Source organism: Manacus vitellinus, unplaced genomic scaffold, assembly GCF_001715985.3.
Source record: "Manacus vitellinus isolate BGI_N305 unplaced genomic scaffold, ASM171598v3 scaffold_8_pilon, whole genome shotgun sequence".
Taxonomy (NCBI): domain Eukaryota; kingdom Metazoa; phylum Chordata; class Aves; order Passeriformes; family Pipridae; genus Manacus; species Manacus vitellinus.
This window is the reverse complement of record NW_021940864.1, coordinates 4,690,560-4,711,642: the sequence shown is the minus strand read 5'-3', so window position 1 is coordinate 4,711,642 and position 21,083 is coordinate 4,690,560. Positions and strand designations below refer to the sequence as shown.

Genomic DNA, 21,083 nt, shown 5'->3' with positions numbered 1-21,083 from the left:
TAGGCTCGTGTGGACACCCCCTAACCTACTTTGGTCAACCTGAGCCAGACTTAGCTTAAATGGATTAAGTAGGAGGTTTTTGCTAACTCAGTGTGATTGAAGTGGGTTAAGGGGCACTCACACAAGCATCTCTGCAAACACCCCACGAGAAGGCATTAATTCCTGGGGAAAGGCAACAACAAGTGGCTGGGACTACCAGCCTCTTTTACTAACACAGCTAAACCAAGAGTCCATTGAAACCAGGTCTCGCGACTGCAGGGACAGGTATGAATTTACTTTGTAAACAGTAGAAGTTACTGTTTCCCACCAGCTTCAGGTTGCTTGGCTTGCCACAGCATGGGGGAAGGGGGAGCTGGTTACTCTAACTTAAGCAAGAAGTTGGCAGGGTTCACCTGCCAGGAAAGTCCGGGCTTTAGCATTACAGCAGGCTAGGAGCTGCTCATGTCTCCCTTTCTGCAGGCTGAACTAAGAAGGAAGCAATTTCCATTTGATCTGGGCTGAGACATGTAGTTTAGAATTAGAAGCCAACTTAGTTAAAAAGTCCAAAAGCCTTTCCACCCCAGCTGCAGTTACACTGCTCCAGAGGCCTTCGGAAGGTATCGCTACAAGCGTTTAATCTCACTTGTCTGTTCTGGTTGTTTGTACTCTTCAATTACGTCAGCCACGGCAGTATGAACAGCACAGGTAAACCAGCCTTAAGTCATGCCTATCAAATAAAAAGCTTTTCTACTTAAAGATTAATGTAAGAAATCAATGTGCTTCCAGTGCGTGCCAGCAGATGATCTAACCCCGTCTTAAGCAGGCTCAGAAAATCCACATAATGGTGATACAAAATCTATGAGTGGTTAATGCTGAGAGTGTCTGTCTGCTTCCAGAGCGCTTCCAATGCCGGTTCATGAGCTGGCTACCAGATGTGCTCCTCTTTTCCCTGAAGGCCATCACGAGGACTGCTATTTCATTCTCAAACCTCAACAGGCAGTGAGTGTTGTGACAATACAGAGCCTACTCTCTAGCATATGTCTCTTGCATGACACCACATTCATTTGAATATGTTATTATGCTGAAGGGAATAAACTGACCACTTAACAGGAAGGGATGAATCTCTCTAGCTATCAAAACCAAGCAGCTTAACAAGAACGCTGTCAGAACAGCATCCAAAAATGAAAGGGCAGTTTTCTACTAAGGGTAGAAGATAGCCACATGCAGGAACGGCTCTCTTGCTACAGTAATGGCTATTGACATCCACACATAAATACTCCCTGACATAAAGCAAGATCAGATTAGACCATATTAAATGACATTTTCTTTTCTAATAGTTAAAGCAAACCAGGAAATAATGCTGCCTTGGGCAAGGTCATTGCTAAAAGGTATGGCAAGTGTGGATCACGGTGTGCGTAAGGTTGTGGGCTCCCCAGTGGCCCTGGTCAAGGACATGTTTGGAGTGTGCTTCCTTTCAAAGGACCAAGGGCACTGGGGAAAAGGAATGAGGATAGCAACAGGCATCCAGGTCTCACCCTGCCTTGAAGCTGTGACTTGGCTGTGACAGACACCAGGATAGGGCCCCAGAATCCTGCTGTCCACATACAGCCTTAATTGTCCTGAACTGCCTTTTAACAACAAAGTGACACCACTATTGTATTACCCTGTTATGACAGTATGAGCCTGAATCACTCAGTAAGTGCAAAAGAAATAGAAAATTAGCACTGATGTAATTAACTGTGTATGGCTCAACCTGGCAAAACCATCAGCCAAGCTGTGTAAAACATAAAACCCACAGAAAGGAGACGCGTGTTTTGTGCTCCTTCAAGAGCTGTGGAGTGAAACCTGTGGCTCAGTTTGGCATGTTATAACCCATCCAGAAGCAAATCCAAACTGCTTCTGACTGCAGACTTGGTTCTCATGGGCACTGAGATGCAGAAGCCGGTGAGATGTCAAAGACCTTGGATCTTAGTGTATTCAAGATTTATCTGCACCCCTATGCACATAAATGCCCTTTCAAAGCAAAAAATAACCCCGTGTGATTGAAGTCTGCATCAGTACAAATCCCAGGCTGGTTCAGACACACAAGAATGGAATGTATAATCACAATGCTCAGGATTCTCCTCAACTTTACTGAGGGCTGGGCTGAAGCTATTTTGAAAGAAGCAACTATATCTCCTTTAAGCACTAAGCATTCCTGGCAGTAGTAATTGCCTTGTAACTAACTCCTCATTAACACTCTCTCAGACCTGAATGACTGCGCTGACTTTCTGTTGCTCCTAGTCCAAGAACAGGATTAACATCTCAGCACCAAAGTCTGCTCTTAATTATACTGTTAAAGACACACACACACAAAAAGCCAATCAAATAAACGGAATAACTCTGGATTTACAGCAGTATGACTGAGATCAGAGTTCGTGCTATTGTTTCCCATCAAATCCATAATTTAGCTTGATAAAGCACAGTGTTCTATACATACCTTCTTTTAGCTGGGCAGACCACTTTTTATACCCATGGTGATAGATAACTATTTTAATGAATTTAATACTCTTATCTTAGTTCCTTATCCAGGAAAGAAAAGTAGTTTTGCAAATAAGAATATGGCACCTGCTTTGGATCAAATAAAAACATTAATGTGAAGAACAAGACCCTGAGTGATGCTGAGCAGCTGCAACTTCCACGAACTTTGTAGGAGTTGCAAGAACTCAAGATCTCCGTGGACGATATTTTAAGATATGATGCAAGGTCTTTTTCTGCTCTTTTATTTCAGTTTGTCATTTATGCAAAGGAAGATTCTAGATAAAAAACCTAAAGAAATCACCATGTGCAATCCAGATGCCTGAATGTTACTTTACGAAGCAAAACTTGCAGTGGCAATGCATGTAGAAGCTTGATCAAAGAGAGGTCATTAATCATGTACATACAGGTTGGATGAGGGGAAAAGGCCTGAGGAAAAACCACATGAAAAATCTTCATCACACAAGTACTTACGTTATTACTTCATAGCTTTTTATGGTCTTAAATCCAAGCAAAAAAAGAAATTATCTAGGGTGGTCTAGGGAATACAGCAAGGATATACAATGAGAGACTGAGGAAAGGGTAAATGAGGTTTTATAGCATTCCAGATTTCACTTGCAAGTGATGGAATGGCCATTAAGACCATTGGAATGATTTCTTGCATGGCAGAAAGTAGAAAGTCAAGAAAAGAAAGCAAGATAAGTATGTATGTTTTAGCAGAATTCTTACTAACTACTAAATTATTATTGGCTGCATACCAAACACTCCATGCAGTGATAAACAACTGTTCATTTTATTTCACTAAACAGAAAGCCCATTGAAAGATTTCTACTATTACTGCATTCACTGGAGCTCACTTGAAAAATACAGTTTTGGACATACATCAAGTACAACTTACAGCTGAATAACTGCAGTGGTCTAACTTACTTTCCAAACATGTCAAGAAAATGTTCTGTTCTCCAGGCAAGAGGAGAACAACAGAGCGAAGCAGCACACTAACTACAGGTATGAGACATTCCCCGAGGCTCAGAAATAGCTTCTCTAGTTAATTGCTGAGATTTCAGCAACTGGCCTTGCTTTCAGGATAACCGGGAGTGGGGGTGGTTTCACATACAGTCCCTCTTTTTTGGTGGCAAGCCAGCAAAAACAGTAGGAATTCCCATATCCTGCCTTGCCACCAAAAAAGGTACGTTTTCAACAGCTGTGTCAGCACAGCAGTATGTAAGGCCACACAGTAAACTGGAAAAACGAACTGATCTCAGTTAAAAAAACGTGTTGCTAAAAACGGTGCTGCTTTTAATCCCAGCACTGGTTTGATCCCCAGTGCAGTTACAAACAACTGTGGCAGTGCAATGCGAGGCCGTAGGTGGTGGTGGCAGTGGCAGGGAAGACAAAATCCTTAAGATCTGCAGCCAGGAACCAGCTATGCAGCACTGTGTATTAGGCTGTATATAACTGTCATAGTGACACATCACATTTTCCTCAGAGGCAAGGCCAATTACAAAATCCCTCTCTCTGTTCCTTGCCCTGGCTGCTGCAGTTTGTCACCTGCAAAGTTGTGCATATAGAGCAGTTTTAGAAGCTGCATCCTGAAATGGATCACAGAAATAATCTAGGTAAAGGAAAAAGAAATACCAAAATGGATTTGGATTTGTTTTTTAATCTTGCTTTGTTGCATTAGCTCAACTGCAGACATGGTGAATTACAGGGCTAATGACTGGACATTGGCAAGCTCCTAAGACAGCTCTGTATCAACACATAAAAGATCCTGAATGTTTAAGTCAAAACTAAAGTCCTCCAAAAAGCAACTCTAAAGTGCTTATGACGGGACAGCCCAAAACTGAGACTCTTTTTTCAGAAAGAATATCCTTGTCCCACTGGAAAACCTGAATCCAAATATGGTGAACAATGGTTCTATAAAAAGTTATACCTGTTGTGCTCCCCCACATCTTTTATTTTCACATATTTGCATCTTCTACATAAACTCTACCAAACACAATTCCCACTTTGTTGTTATAAATAGCTACCCAAAACCTAATGTAGTGAAGAAATAGTCCCTCGGTGCTTCCAGTGCTTGGGCTGATTGCTTTAGGCTCTGTCAATGCCTCTATCACCTGAATGAGATCTGTTGATTATCAGCATCTCTGAAAGACAACTCATATATATTTCTACAGCTGAGTTCTCAGACACACAAGCATCTAAACTTTGTGAGCTAATCTAGAAAGAAAAAAAAACCAGATTCTTAAATCTTTCCACTCTCCATAACCTCCACTCACTGGTGCAAAACCCTTTAACAGAATTGTTTAGGCCACATAACACCCACAAGTTGCAATTTATGAAGTTTGGCAGCCTAATCGCTGCAGACTTTTTCAGAGTTGATCCCCACAGTAACAATTATTTTCTGCTTTACTGACTCAGGGAAATTCATTCTAGTTTTTCTCCCCTTACCTCCCATCCACCCTTTTATTTCTATGCCACATTTCTTCGTTTTCTCTTGGGCCTATTGTGCCTTTTGTGGTCAAAAAAACCTCCAGCTATAATATTTCCCCATGTTGCTAGTGGAGACTGCAACAGCCTGCATAATTTGTCCCCTCACATGTAGATCTACCCTAAACCTTCCAGTTTATTTGTTTGGCCACACTGTTGAGGTTTGAGGCATTCAGTAAAACTAAATTGAAGTTGTGACTCATTATCAGGAGCTTTTGGGTTCTCAGTGTGTCCCCATGAAATAGAGAATAGAGACTGCAAGTTTTACGTGTTTATTGTCATCGCAGCAGTTACACAAGCTGTGTGACATGATCAGAGCTTAGCTCTGTGGCTGGCTACAAGCTTTGTGCTATGAAGGCACACAAATCACTTCAGGAAATGGAATTTTAAAATATAATGGGAGAAATCTTGGAATTTTTTTCCCCTCTCCCTCATTTCCCTTTTGAAATGAATTTTAGTAAGTTTTATGCAAATGCTTTACACACGCACACACACAACTGAAAAGCAGGGCTCCCTAAGACCTTATTTCATAATTTTATTTTATGCCGTTGAGCTGCATTCCCAAACCAGCAGCTTTAGTTCCAGTGCAATCCCTTCCTGAGCACCTCTCAGCCAGGACCAGGAAAACCTGCGAGGGCTCCTAAATACCCTTTTTGTTCCATACGAAGCCAACATCCAGCCTCAGAAAGGACCTCGCAGCCTGGGAAAACCCGGGAATTGATGCAGTTGCGAGCGCCAGCCGAGCTCACACAGCACCTCAGACACACGGCCCGGGGCCCTGCGCTCACCTCCCGTCATAACCTCCAGGCTCCACGCCGGTTCACCCGTGTGTCCGCCGCCTCCGTGGGCTGAAGGTGGGAGGCTGAGGCGGACAGAGCCCGCACCTGGCCTGGCCTGGCCGAGACCCGCAGGTCCGGCCCCGGGCAGCCGCTCCACCTGTGGCGGGGCTCGAACCTGCGACCCCGAGGCCGGCAGCCCTCCCGCTGCCGCCATGCCGCCGCGCCTCCAGGGGGCGCTGTGGCGACGAGCGCCGAGTCACGAGCATCGCGATTGGGCGGTGCTTTCCGCGGGCCAATGGAGGCGCCGTCTCACGCGGCCGCCCCCCCCTCCCCGCCCAGGGCGCCATCTTTCCGCGGCCGCGGGAGCGGAGTGGGCCCGGCCATGCCGCACTTCCAGGCCTGGGAGGAGTTCACCCGCGCCGCCGAGAAGCTCTACCTCGCCGACCCCATGAAGGTGGGACAGCCCGGGTCGCGAAGGGAGGAGCGCGTCCCGGCCGCGGGAGCGGCGCTCCGTATGCGGCCCCGGCTGCGCGCAGCTCGGCGGGGGCGGCGGGCGGTGTCGGGCTCGGGGGGGTTTCTGTGATGCAGGGCTGGTGAAGGCACGGGGGAGGCAGAAACACAGAATCACAGGATGAAGTAGGTTGGAAAAGACCTCTGAGATCATCGAGTCTAACCTATGGCCTAGCACACCACCACGTCAGCCAGACCATGGCACTCAGTGCCACGTCCAGTCTTTCCTTAAACACCTCCAGGGACGGTGACTCCACCATCTCACTGGGCAGCCCGTTCCAATGTCTAATCACCCTTTCTGTGAAGAAATTTCTTCTGATGTCCAACCTAAACCTCCCCTAGTGTAGCTCGAGGCCATGTCCTCCTGTCACTGGTTGCCTGGGAGAAGAGACCGACCCCCACCTGGCTACAGCCTCCTTTCAGGCAGCTGTAGAGAGCGATAAGGTCACCCTTGAGCGTTCTCCAGGCTGAACACCCCTGATTCCCTCAGCTGCACCTCGTAAGACTTGTGCTCCAGACCCTTCACAGGCGGTGTTGCCCTTCTGCGGACTCACTTCATCACATCAATGTCCTTCATGAGTTGAGGGACCCAGAACTGGGCACAGCTCTCGAGGTGTGGCCTTACCAGTGCTGAGTACAGGGGGAAAAGCAGCTCCAGGGACAGGTTACTTGCTGGTGTTGCACCTGACTGTCCTTTTCTACAAAACACGGGGCAGTTCTCGTTTATCACCCCAAAAACGTGTTTTGGGTGGTGGTGTCAGCAACTGGGATGAACCTTGAGAGCCTAACTTCAGAGCCATTGTGCTTATTCGCAGTGTACCTGTGTGATAGAAACCGAGGTTCAGTTCTGCTGGATGAAGAACGTATCGATAATTGGTTTTATGAGTTCACATTTAAGACTGTATCATTGGAATTTGTCTTCCTGAAACAGTTAAAAGAAAGCTTTCATTAGCTCTTACATTGTGTTGTTGCCTGCAGTGACGTTTCAGACTGGAAGGTGTTTGCTTCCCAAAGAGGAATTGCTCGAGGATTTAACTTCTTGGTGTATATGACTGCTTCTTGTTTTCAGTGGCTTTTTCTGGAGTACTGTTTTTATGTAAATATTAAAAGTAACCTCAGTCTTCAGAAAAGGCATTATAATTCAGCTACAAAGGAGCACAAAAATGTAATGTGGAATTCACACCTGAGAAAACTTCAGTAAAAAAGGCCTAGTTTCCTTCACCAAAAATAGGTGATGTGGAGTAACCTTCAGAAGATTAAATTAACATCTGATGATTTAAGGCATATGAACATATGCCTTTTAATTAGCACAGAGACACCATATGTGGTTGCCACCTATCTGTGATAATAACATTGCCCAGTTTTGCCTTCTTGTGCTCTGTGACATTTGATTAAGTGAAAGAGGAGGGACTCTGCAGCCAGGAGTTGCTCTTCCCCTTTTCTTAAAGGAAATCTCTTTTCATCCATGGCAATAAACTCATCTGTTTACAAAGGAGTTTATACGGGCCCCAGAATCATAACACAAGTACCCTCCTTTTAATTTGGCAAAGGATTAGCCTGAGGAGCTTTTGTATGTAATTGAGCTTGCTGGGAAACAGAAGGAAGAAGAGCTGGGGGAGGTGGGTGAGTGTTCTCCACCCAGGCAATAAGTGGTCTCGCCTTTGGGGAGAGCAAGTTCTCAGTGTATCAAGTCTATGCCTGCTGCTTGTGGCAGCCCTTCCTGTGTATTAGGGCCTGCTCAGCAGGGATGTGTGCTGTGGTCAGAAGGTGACAGCTTGTTAAACAAAAAGGGTACATCTGTGATGAGATCCATCCTGGAGCAGGAATTTCAAAATGTGTTTTACAGTGAAGGAGCTGGTTTACTATTAGCACGAGTCACTCTGTACAGCAAAGTCCTGTTTACAGTGTGAGTTCAGAATGTTCTCAAAGGCCACCTTGCTTTGTTTCCAGTTACTGGTGCTAGCTGAGGCTAGAAACAATAGATACAAAGTCACTATGGCTGTCTGTGCTCAAGAGGAACCATTTAATAGTCAGAATCTGAGGGTGTGGATTTTTATTGCTGTGGCTTTGGGAACTTTGGTGATTTGAGGGTCCAGAGGGACTGGGTAGGTTTGGACTCAGGGCAGATGGCTGCAGGAGGAACTGTGATAACAGTTCAGGTACTGTAGAAAAGTGGTGATGTTGAGCTTACCTCACTCAGTTAATCCCTTTCAGGTCTTCATGAAGAGCTACTTTTTTTTTTTTTAAGTATTTCAAGCTTATAAACACAAGCTTCCAGTTAGTTTTTCTGTAGTGCGATACATAGCGAGGGGGTGTCTTGTATCGACTGGCTCTCACAGTTTATCCTGCCTGTCACTGAGGTCTCTGCAACTGCCATTGCTGTTTTGACTGTGCTTTTGAATGTGCCCAGTGTTAACCTTGCTGATGCTGCTATAAAACCAGTTTAACGCTTTAGGCAGGGAAATGTGTTGGCTCGACTTCCACACCACCCTGGCTGTAGGATTAGTGGCCACCAGAGCTGAGGACCACCACAGAGGTGGTGAAAACAGGAAGTAGTACATAATTATAATAAAAGGTAGTCTGAATGTGGGCAGATTTCCTTCAGTATGTTCTGAAAATTGTTAGCTCTAGGTGCTAATTCTTGAAGTGTTTGTCATTTCAGGTGCGGGTTGTTCTGAAATACCGACATTGTGATGGGAACCTCTGCATCAAAGTAACAGATGACGTAGCTGTAAGTACAGAAACATTCCCCTTTCAGGGTTTGTTGTACTCTCATAGACTTGCATTTTGCTGTCAGTCAACTAGGAGCTCTTAGCCACTGCCTTGGGAGTGCCTGACAGTTTTCTAAAACCTTTTGCTCAGCCTTCCCTAGTTGCTGTGTTTGTGATTGACACTGAGCTGTGGTTCAACTCTGTGCAGTCCAGGAAAAGTTCTAACACTTCAGTGTTCTTTATGGATTTCAACAGAATTATTGTAGGATTCTGTCAGATCAAGGAAAATGAGCACTACAGAAATCTTGGACTCACTCCATCTGAACTTGCTTCGTGGAACAACATTGGTAACTTCTGCTGAAGCAATTCAGGAGCATTTTCAAACATATGTTTACTTGTGTGAGTGTGGGCCTTATTTGCTTAGAGTGGTGACAGCTTCCAACCACAGGTTCAGCTCCTTCTTTGTGATTTCAAGACTAACCAACAGTGGTGTCATAGCTGAGGAGCTGTTTTTCTGCAGTCCAGGGTGGGCAGCAGTATTCTGCCCTTCTCTTCAGACTTGGAAAAAATCAGGTTTCTTCTTTCCTTGAAAAGTAGTCTGGCATTGGTATTTCAAGTGCCTGGGAGGGATGTGAAACTACAGTAATGGCACTTCTTGGTAGGGTAATAGGACTTAATGTGGGAGAGATGTGGAGTGTGGGGTGCTGATAACAGGGCAAAGTGAAGGGCAATTTTGCTGAAACCTTCCATAGGGGAAGTAGGAGTCAGGTGATTCACAAATGTGAACTCTTTTGGGGTATATATAAGGCTGCCTTACCTGCTTCCATTCACAGATGTTACACCAGGTGGGAGGAAATGGGGATTGGTTTTGTTTTTTTGGTTTGTTGTTTGTTTGTTTGTTTGTTTTTGTGGTGCCTTTGGCAGGTTTTTTTGTTGTTGACTTTTTTTAGGGGCGGGTTGCTTTGGTTTTTTTGTGTTTTGTTGTGGTTTTTTTTTTCTAAAGGTGGTAAAGGAAGTTTCCTCGATGCTCAATCTGTAGAACTAATATAGCTGAAGGACAAATAAACTGTTTCCTTCTGTCTTCCTCTGAATTAAAATAGGAATTCAATGCTGACAAAAGTCGCTGAAGAATGGAGTATTCTGGGTGGTTTTGGTTTTTTGCTACATCAGCCTGGGCAGTCATACTCATGCTGTACAGGTATAAGGAATTGCTTAGTCTCCAAGCAGAAAAACAAACTACCACAGTCTTTCTGTGATAAGTCACTGGCATATTACCCTTGTCCCTTGCTATTAAAGGCTTGTCACATGAAGGAGTTTCTTTTTATCCTAATCAGATGCTATGTTCCTTATTTAGGCTGTCTTAGAAACAGATCTTGCTTGAGGGAGGGGATCCCTTTCAGTGGGAAATACTATCTGATTTTATGTCCCTGGCAGTGTAACATTAAGGACCGTGAAAGGCAAAATGAACTTGCTTTCAGAATACAGAGAATAGGGAAGTAACTTCAGTTTTAAAATCTGGCTCTATGTTTAGACAACACAAAGAGGAGTGTCTTTAAAGACAGCTTTAAACCCCAATCTTTAACAGGTTTTTTGAGCTAGAAGAAATTAGTATAAATTATGAGCTTCCCTGTTTTCAAAGTGGAAGGCATGAATGTTTAGGAGAAACTGAAATGTGTATATTTTGAAACAGCGTAGATGTGTTGCTGCTTCCTCATGGTAACAACATGCCACAAATGAACATTTAAGTACTCTCCTCGTTTTGTGTGTTCTAAGCACAAATGTGTTGCAACTATAAACAAGATAAAACAGTTCAAGTGAAATCTGATACTCAGCAACTTTCTCTTGCAGTGTTTGCTGTACAGAACAGACCAGGCACAAGACGTAAAGAAGATCGAGAAATTCCACAGTCAGCTCATGCGGCTCATGGTGGCCAAGGAATCCCGCAGTGCTGCCATGGAAACAGACTGAAATGCTGAAAATAAAATGAGTACTCCGGTCATATTTCACTGGGAGAAAATGTCTCTTGGATTTGAACGAATACTGGGACAGGAGATGCTTTTATGTACTGAAGTGGACCGATGACGTGTCTGAAGCGTTTTCGCCCCTCAGGCTCCGCTTTGGAAAACTCGGAAAATAAATGCTTTCAGTTGAAAGCTTATATTTATTTTTGGGTATCAAACAAGCAGCTATTCTTACACATTAGGTATGCTAAGAAGACAAGTAAATATTTTAAATCTGCAGTATGTTAGTATGAATTTGATGGGCCACAAGCGTATCTCTGTAAAGATACTATAAAATTTCACATAGATTTCATTGTGTTCATACCTTATGCTGGTATATTCTTACAGTGAGACGGTTTATTAACCTAATACTGTAGCATGATGACTGGACTTAATAAATATTTACATAAATTATATTAATTGGTGGAGTTTAGAGGAACAGATGTTTTCTGAACTGAAATGATGAAATTGCCAATCTGTACTACCACAGTCACTAGCAACATTTTAGCTTTTAGTATTGCTCTTGATCATAAGTTGTGCAGCATTATCTGTGATGCAGTTTACAGAACTGTCACATTGGCTAAATAATGAAACTTCTGTTTTTAAAAATTAAAGTAGAACTTCACTTGAATATTGCTAGAGATGGGTGAGAAACTGAAAGGGTTTTTTTTCTGCTTATGCAAACACTGTTACTAAAAAAATAGTCAGTTGCTTTTTAACATACTTGAACTATTTTGTACTAGCAGGGGTACCTTTTCCCATCCTTGCTTCAGGCAGGATTGAAGTGTATCAGCAAGATAAATTCCAGAAGTTCTTACCTATTATGTTAATAGAAAGAAATCCAACCGAATGCTATCCAGATTCCCTAGTTTAGCAACTTGTTAATTGCATTTTCAAATGTTACATGTGGCAGATGGATGTCAGCCAACTGAATAAATGGATGAAAACCAGCTTAATAAATACTTAAATACCACTGTCAAAAATAGACCAATGCTCCTGTGGCTTAGACTTGTTTCTCATACTTACCTCTGGTAGGGTGATGGAAGCCTTAATTGTCTCTTGCAAAGGCTTTTTGCTTCACAACCCAGTAGCTAAAATTGATACTTGCTTTGACTACTTAAAACCAGATGAACATTTTCATGTAATGAGGCCATTGGTATAACTAGATGTTTTCAGAAGTAATGTTTTGGCTTAAACCAAGCCATGAAAGCAAAGCAGAGGCATACATGTAGTGGCACTTATATAAAACAAAACAATCTGCTTAAATAGCTACCTGCTGGCACTTACATAAAAATAATGGAGCTACTCAGAAGTAGTACTCCATGTGGAGTTTCCACATTTGCCAAAGGCTTGGAAAAAGCCCCAGGCTGGAATATTGCATTAGAGTACCCTTTTAGCTGAACGTAAAATGTTACACGTTGTTGGAAAACACTGCAGTGCTAAATTCACAGTGACTACTCAAGTTCTAGTCTACAGGAGTGACTGGTATGTATGTAACATTTTTGTATTGGCTTTTGAAATGCAAATAAATGCAGAGAGAAGGCTGGACTGTGTTCACTGTTAAACTTTTATTAAGGTACTATAATTCTGATTTTTTTTCCTTGATGGTCCAAATTACTTTCTTAACATTTTCGATATAGTATATGAAGTACTTTTGTCTAAAGCACTGTTCTGCAGTATAAGTGGTTGCTACACAAAGTCATAAAAGTGGAGCTGTTAAATTGGCAGATGAAAAGGCTGCAGCAATTCTAGTGTAACTTCTGGACCTGTCCTGTAAATTGGTTTGGCAGGTTAATGTGTGAGCTGAGGTAAGGAAGCCTTCAGTGGTATTGCTTCTGCACAGAGGATCAAATAGAGATGAGACTGTGGACAGACTTGGTGTACCAAGTGGCTGAAAAGCTTAAGCTTTATACTTAAGCAGGTTTCAGAGAGAGGCAATTACAATACTATTTAGCAAAACAGGCAAAGAAGTATATTTCTAGTTTTCTAAATTGAGAAATTATTTCCATAAAACCATAAGGAAATATTGATGCTACTTCTGTAAGAGTATGTGTTGTTAAGCTTGTTCTTCATATACTGACAGAAAAACTAGAGTGGTTCTGTGCCATCAGAATACACAAGAAAATATGATTAAGCTGCTACTTAAAAAAAAAAAAATGTTTTGGAAACTTCTTTAGGAACAGACAGGTGCTTCTTTACTTTGTCCTGGAATTTTCAGCAACTTCAGTACTGTGTTCATGGAGCAGTGGAGAAGCTCCAAACTCCAAGCTCTGTCTTTTCATGCTTAAACTGTTGTTGAGAGTGTGCTCGTGCTTTTGTACACGGATCGCTGTCCTAATAAACACTCAATGAGTTAGTCCAACTACTTGAATGTATCCCCTGGTATGTTATAAAAAAATCAGTTTAATGTGGCTGCTGCTCCGAAGGGGTGCTTGAATGCCTGTGTTGGGCAGCCCAGCATGTCAGCGAATGCTTCTGATCACCAGCCAGGAGCTGGTGCCAATTCCAGGCTGCAAACAGGCAGTGCTGGAGCAGATGGGCAACCTGTGCAGTGACAGACAGGTGACCTTGGCAGAAGTGAAAAGTTGTTGAAAAAAGTGGGACACTTTCCTCTGCTATAGCTCGTTTTGTTGCTGCATGTTAGTTAACTTCAGCAATTGTTCTGTTTTGTGGGGATAGTTTAATAAAAAGTACAAGCATTGTTATTGTGCAAAGGAATTGGGTTAGTTTACCCATGGAATTTTTTCTGTTTTTCTGGTGTTCTCATTTCCTGGATTCTCTGAGCATTTTGGTTTCAATTCTTCCTTTGTGCACGGTGCTTAAGCTGACTTTGTGTCTGAGCTCTCTCTTATGTGCAACTACACCACTTCTGTTTTCCATTTTAGGGTTTTCAACCTTGAGCTTCTCTGTATGCAGTCTGTTGTGGAAATGTATTCTGGATTACAGAAAGATTTAAAAATTATTTGTAGAAGTGAGAATTTGGTCTCAGGTCTTTTGTCTGAGAACCTTATGAAAGAGACCTTTCCAGTAAAGTCCTGACTTAACACTTTTAGGAGTCTGTCAAAATGGGAAATGGAACTGAAGCCAAGCAGGGGCTTTTAGAAGTGTTTTAACATGTCAAAATAATTATATTTCATCTCAGTAAGTTCCTTCCTGCAGTATAAAAGTGGGTAATATTCAACGTGAAGAAACCCTGGTTTCTGCCAGGTGTGGTCAGTAGGACTTGGATGATGACTTATTCCCATAGGCTGATCTTAAAGAATTAGGTCATCTGAAAAGTGTGTTTGCTTCCTGCTGCAGGCAGAATGAATCCCCTCACTTCAATTACCTGGAAGAAGGATGGCAACACAGTTACCCCCAATACACCTGGGCTTTTTTCTCTTCTGGCTTAGGGGAAGACAAAACTAAAACATGGAAATTATACTGTAACCACCTTTTAAATGAAGTTTGAGATCTGAATTGGATCAGATCTCCCCCCACCATAGCAAATAGATGGGTTTTTTTCTGTGAATTTAACTAGTGTGCAGATTATGCACGAGTCCAGTTTCTTTCAAGAGCCTGTGAGCATTAGCATGTGTCCTCAGGGAGGAGGGGCAGCTTAGCTGAAAACTATTTTTCTTTGTACAGAGCTCTGTGTTGAGGTAACTTCTAATTGACTGAAACAAAGCAATTTTGATCAAACAAATCTAAGGAGTCCTTTTGATAGATTACTTTCTTAAAGGTTCTTCACTTTTTTTTTTAATAGGAAACTAGTCTATGAAGAACTATATCAACTAGTCTATGAAGAACTATATCTAGTTTTTTGCTTAAGAGTGATTTGCTTTTCAAGAGATGGAGGTGTCTGTTCTGAAATGTCGACACTCCTTTAAAGGTGGATGCTGCATGACTCAGATGTTTGTTTATAAAGATACTATCTTTTAGGAAGGCTTTGAGAGTTCAAGGATTGTTTAAGTACTAGCAGAAGTCGAATTGTCTTTGTTGCTGGGGAGGACATAAAAACATGCCTTTCATCTCTTACTACTTTTACATAAGTCGATCTTTAGACTAATTAGACTCTTTAGACAGGCTTCCAGATAAACATCCCCACCATGATGCTGGGCTGAAGTATTTAATTTGAATCACTGCAGACTGGAGGCAGATGTGGGCTTTTTAGTCTATAGAAATATTATTTTTGAGATAAGAATGATGCCACAGTATTTTAGAAGCAGATTAGTTACTCGGCAGAATACAAAGCATGGTAGTTTGTTAGCCCCTGCTTACTATGCAAACCTGTGTATGTGTGTCCTGTAACTATTCTACCGGACTAAATGCCCTCAGGAGAATGTGGGCTTAAATTGGACCATGTGAAACTGAAGTCTGTGGGAACTGAACAAATAAAAGCATGGTCATACCACGAGAGCAGAATTAACTGCCTTCATGCAAGTACAGGCCCATGTCTATGTTGAACATAGTCTTTGTTCCTGGTGAGGATATAAGTCCTTATTTTCTTACACTGTGCCAAAGTTAGTTATAGGGGTGTGTTCTCGGAGTCCTGTAATGGGAACGCAATTACTCTCTGCCATTCTAAAAGCATCTTAAGTTCTGAGTGCCATCTCTGAGTGCCCTTACGTGGAAATGGCCAATCTTCTAGCAAAAACCAGTGTACTCGACCCATTATTACTCCTCAGACAGTTTCTAGGTGTTGTGAATATCGGTATTATAAAACTAAGAGTATAGTGTTTCTCTTAAACTGCACAATACGTTGGTATTTCTGAAAGTGTTTTCTATTTAAATCAAGACCAGCTCTGATGATATTTTGCTTTTTTAGCAAGTTTTGATTTTGTGCTCACATTCTTCTGTCTCTCTTTTTTTTTTTTTCTTTTTGTGGTAAGTCTGACTAATTTCTTTTGGAACTTAAAATATCAGGCATACCGAGAGGTCCAGGACAGATTGATCTTTTTATTTCCTTTGAAGTTGTATTTGCCTGCTGGGTTCATTTTTTGTCTAGAAGAAGTGATATCTGTTCATTAAAGGACTAGTCTGCATTGTTCTGCTTCTACTGAGCAGAACCTTTTTGAGTACAGGCAAGTGTTTATAGCAAGATTTCAAAGACTGGTTTTGGGGAGAGGGGTTTGAGTTTTCTGAACACCTAGTGAATGGCTGTGCTAGCTGGTAGTGAGCAAAGGAGAGTTTGCTGGTGCTTTGGCTAGCAAAAATATGCATTTTAACAGGATTGCTCATGCATGTAAATACAGCCACCTCTAATGCAGTTCTGCTATCATTATGTGGCTGAAAGATGAAAGGCTTGCCTCAGGGCGCTGACAAATGAGCTCTGGCAAACGGTGTGGCTTAAAGATGTTACTTTCCAAAGGCATCTGCTCCGTTAAGGAGTCAGCAGGCAGGAGGGTGAACTAATGCCTCAGACATGCCCGTGTGAAATTCAGTGTCTTATTTTAAATTAACTTAAAAGATAGTTTTTGAATTTGGGGTCAGGAGGGAAACTGACCTTTTCAATGAGTGATTGTCAGCTGGGGAGGTGTTATTTATTTTTTGAGCACATTTTCTGTGGCAGTGCTACCATATAGCTGAGGGCAGTAACCGAAGAAATAAACAAGTTTCATCGGGGATTGTTCGTTTGTGCCCAGAGGCAAACCTTCTGTGCTTGGTCACACAGCAGACCCAGGTAACACGTGAGTAAAAACGTGCAAATGACCAACCATAATTTTTAGCAGAGCAAACAGCTGCTTTGCAAATAGTTTCATAACCACTGCAGATGTTGATCATCTAATAAATGTGCAGACTGGGATTCCACACCAGCCTTGGTCAGTATAACAGCTGGCTCCTGATTCCTCTTTCCCCTTGCATGGATTCCAGTGTGCCTCAGAGCCTCAGCTGAACCATTTCTATTTACCAGTGCATCAGAAAACTCCTCCGTGTTCTGGGGAGCTGCTGGTTTGGTATTCTGCCTGGTTAGTGTGCTGAGATGGCTTCACAAAAGGTCAACTGAGTGCTGCAGGGAGTGAATGTTGAGAGCTCCCAAGAGGGGTGAGGAGAATGATGGGAGTAAAAGAACCAGCAGTTAGATTGGCTTAGGCTGCCATGGAACCACAACCTAAATAACTTGCACTTCAGAGTTTCTCTCGCTTGTAAAAACCTCCCATCTGACCCATTACATACCCTGTAATGTTCATGCTATACAATATTAACCTAAAAACTAGGTATATCTGAATTTGTTTCTGTGTTGTTCTAGTTGGTATGGATGATACAGAAAGTGTGGAACCAAAGGTTGTAGATTTTATTCTTCCTAAAAGCCTTTAGCACTCTGGTAGTCTCTCAAACAGAGTAGCCACAACTGAACACGATACAAGGTGGAAATTATATCATGGATTTATCAAACCGAGTTTTAATTCTTAACATTCTTAAAGTGCCGATGTTGGGGCAGGGGTTTGAGAAGGGATCAGCATGTTTAAAGGCTTAAGTGATTCCAACAGTAATGGTTCAGTGAGCTGTAGCTGCTCCAAACCTATAAATTCTTAAGATGCCTCCAGAATACATCCAGGTGGCCAACCCTTGAAACACAAATCCTGAAACACCTCGTGGATAGGATTTCAGTGGTGGTGAGAACGGACTATTCTGGTTTCACAGAAAAGAGTTTTTCTTTCCTCATTCTTTTGACTTCTGTATTAAGCTTCCTTCTTTTCTGATTCTTCAGTACTTTCTTCATTTTCATTTGTTTTAAACTTATTCTTTCTCTTTAGATCTTTCACGTTCCTCTTATTTTCCTCTATACAGTTGATGATAGTGCCTTTTTAGTTGGCTTAGGAGAAGAGGATTGTTACAGAGTTGCATCTTTACCACCTTCTATTTGTGGGTTCTAATAGAAGATTTCATTCTCAAAGCTGATCTTCAGTAGAGGGAGATTCTGCATTGTCACACTTGTGAAGAGCATGTGTGTAGGTGTCACAGAAACATTAATAGTAAACGGGATGACCACCTTCCTTATCCAATAATAGTATAAGAAAATAGTTTTTCTGGATATAAACAAACAACACCTGGACTTTAGCGAATAAAAAGATCCTTCAGCTCACACTATGTGTTGGAGAATCTACCTAGATTGTAGCAGTTCATTTACTTTCCTGTAATGCAAATTGCATATTATACTTGGCATTATTTTATTTCTCTGATGACTGTCCACCAGTCTACAACTTGTAATGATTAGATATCAGCACTTCTCCATAATAATTTCTCATCAATATCTGTCTCACAATATAAGGAATGATTTTAGAGATAAAAACTGTTCTCCAGCCACATCTGTTGTTGTCACTTTCTCTGTGCTTATATGAATCTTTGTTTGAACTCCCTGCAGTTCCCCTCACACCAGCAGTCCCATAAGGTTCTATAATGGCCACATCCTGCCCTTAATTTCTGTAACAAACTCCAGCTGCGCTAAAGGTGGATATAATGCCGTGTATTGTTGCTCTACCTCAGCTCGACTCTTCAAGCAAAAATAACTTTGAGGAATGCCAGACCATGGAGTTGCTAATGTTTTCCATTTCTCTTATTTACAATAACAGAATATCTCAAGTTGGAAGGAACCCATAATGATCATTGAGTCCAACTCCCTGCTCCTCCCAGGACTACCTAAAACTAAACCATATGACTCAGAGCATTGTCCAGATGGTCCTTGAGCTCTAGCAGGCTGGGTGCCTTGGCCACTTCCCTAAGGAGCCTGTTTCAGTGGCTGACTACTCTGTGAAGAACCTTATCCTAATGTCCAATCTGAACTTCTCCTGGTGCAGCTTCATTCCATTTCCTTTTGTCCTATTGCTGATCACCAGAGAGAGGAGATCAGCACCTCCCTCTCCACTGTTCCCTGTGAGGGAGTTGTTTGATTGTGATGAGGTCATCCCTCAGACTTCTCTTCCCCAAGCTGAACAAACCAAGTGACCTCAGCTGCTCCTACTAAGTCCTCCCCCTGAGGGCTTTCACCAGGGTGGTCACCCTCCTCTGGACACACTCTTAGTTTTATGTCGTTCTTACACCGTGGTGCCCAAAGTTGCACACGGTATTCAAGGTGAGACCACACCAGTCCAAAGCAGAGTGGGACAATCACCTCCCTTGACTGGCTGGTGATGCTGATGACTGGCTGGTGACTGGCTGATGCCCCCCCAGGACATGGTTTGTCACTTTGGCTTTAGTGGCATTTGCATCTCTGTGTTTTCCTCTGATAGGCTGTAGGAGTTGTACAGTTTTCACAATAAGCAGCCCAACCAGTTCCAGTTAGGAGGAATGCATGTAGGAACTAAACCTTATATAACCTTCCTCTGTTCTCACTGTGTTTGAGGTACCAACTTTGCTCATTGCTCCTTACTGCTGCTACTGCAATAGGGAATCATAGAATTTTGTAGGTTGGAAAAGACATCTCAGATTGTGAAGTCAAGCCATTAACCTAGCACTGCTGAGCCCACCACTAAACCATCTCTGTAAGTGTTCAGTCCTGTTAAAGCACAGAAAAAACTAATATTAAGTGAATTGGCAATTTACAAGGGTGGACACCCACAGGAAGACGTGTCAGAGGGATATCTGCACAATATGTACTCTAGGTACTTTGATTGACCCTGCCCACTTCAAAAAAGGAAGAACTGTAAGGCCATCAGAGGTAACAGGGTACCTTTCTGGATAACTGAAGACACCTGTTTCCAGAACATGGGACAGCCTGGATAAAATATGACACTACCTCTTCAGCAACCTGCAGAGGCTGGAGTTACTGGCTAACTACAGATTGGAATTGGCATCTTTATAACAAATAGGGGATAGAAGAAATGCAATTTTTCATTAGTTAAAACAGTCCAATAGAATATTGTGCTGGTTTTGGCTGGGGTAATTTTCTTCACAGTAGCTAGTATGGAGTTTTGGGTTGGATTTGTGCTGGAAACAGTGTTGATAATATAGAGATGTTTTTGTTATTGTTGAGCAGTGTTTGCACAGCATCAATGCCTCTTCTGCTTCTCTCACCATCTTACCAGCAAGGAGGTCGGGAGTGCACAAGGAATTTGGAGGGGATACAGCCAGGCCAGCTGCCCCCCACTGACCAAAGGGATATTCCACACCAAATGGCATCATGCTTAGCATATAAAGCTGGGCAAAGAAGGAGGAAGGGAGGGGCATTTGGAATTACTATTTTCCCAGCAAATGTTACACATGATAGAGCCCTGCTTCCCTGGAGAGGACTGAACACCTGTCTGCCTATGGGAAGGCAGGTCTTTGTCTTGCTTTTCTTCTGTGTGCAGCTTTTGCTTTACCTCTTAAAGTGTCTTTATTTCAATCCATAAGTTTTCTGACTTCTCCTGTTCTGATTCTCTCCCTGATCCTGCTGGTGGGGGAGTGAGTGGCTGCATGGTGCTTGGTTGCCAGCTGGAGTTTAAATCATGGCAAGTATCTATACCATAGCTGTAATAAAGTGTTATGACAGTGGCACATAATCCAATTGCATTTTTATCTGTCATCCTATAAAAGTTCTGTTTACTGTGAAATTCAACATAGTCTTATTTGTACATTTGTGAAATCCCTGTAGTCCTACAGATGGATTATTACTAACACTTTTGGTGTCTCAAGAAAAGTACTATGGAGCTGCTTGTGAAGATAGATGCCCCAGAAGGGGCAGAACTCAGCAGCACATTTGGTGTGGAAGAAGAAAACAATAAAAAAGGACAAGCCTTGCTTGCAGAACAGTTTAGGCATGTGTTGCTTTAAAGCAGATTACTTTTTAAATTTAGCTACTATTGCTGCTCACAGCAAAAGATCATGAGAACTACACCCAATACTCTGGGCAAAGGACTACTTGAGCAGACTGGGGTAGTTGGATACAAGAGGTTGAAAAAGATATGAAAGGAATCATTATCTGTGATCACAAGTCCATCTGTTGAGCCTTCCACAATACAAACAAGAGAACTGAGATGGCATGGAGGTGATGAAAAGAGGAAGATTGGAATTTAGGAGTGAAATGATAGATGAAAACTGAGATTGAATGGAAAAACCTTGAAGAGTCAATCAAGAATTTAACATTTTCTTGTTATGTTTTTACTGATGGGCTTAGTTGCTACGACTTGACCTTCTGAGGC

General features: G+C 42.4%; 1 protein-coding gene and 1 long non-coding RNA gene across 2 annotated transcripts; one reads left to right on the top strand and one right to left on the bottom strand.

Moving 5' to 3' along the window:
* Positions 1-5,501: 5,501 nt before the first annotated feature.
* On the bottom strand, positions 5,502-5,882 carry LOC115308009. The gene is made up of 2 exons (XR_003916361.1): positions 5,772-5,882; positions 5,502-5,683 (listed from the first exon to the last, which is right to left on the bottom strand). It is a non-coding gene; the product is annotated as an uncharacterized LOC115308009 (long non-coding RNA).
* Positions 5,883-6,092: 210 nt separating this feature from the next.
* Positions 6,093-12,554, top strand: SRP9 (signal recognition particle 9). Its single transcript, XM_018085358.1, has 3 exons — positions 6,093-6,216; positions 8,935-9,003; positions 10,832-12,554. Exons 1-3 carry the CDS (start codon positions 6,145-6,147, stop codon positions 10,949-10,951), a joined length of 261 nt encoding a protein of 86 aa, XP_017940847.1. The 5' UTR covers positions 6,093-6,144; the 3' UTR covers positions 10,952-12,554.
* The last annotated feature ends 8,529 nt before the right edge of the window (positions 12,555-21,083 follow it).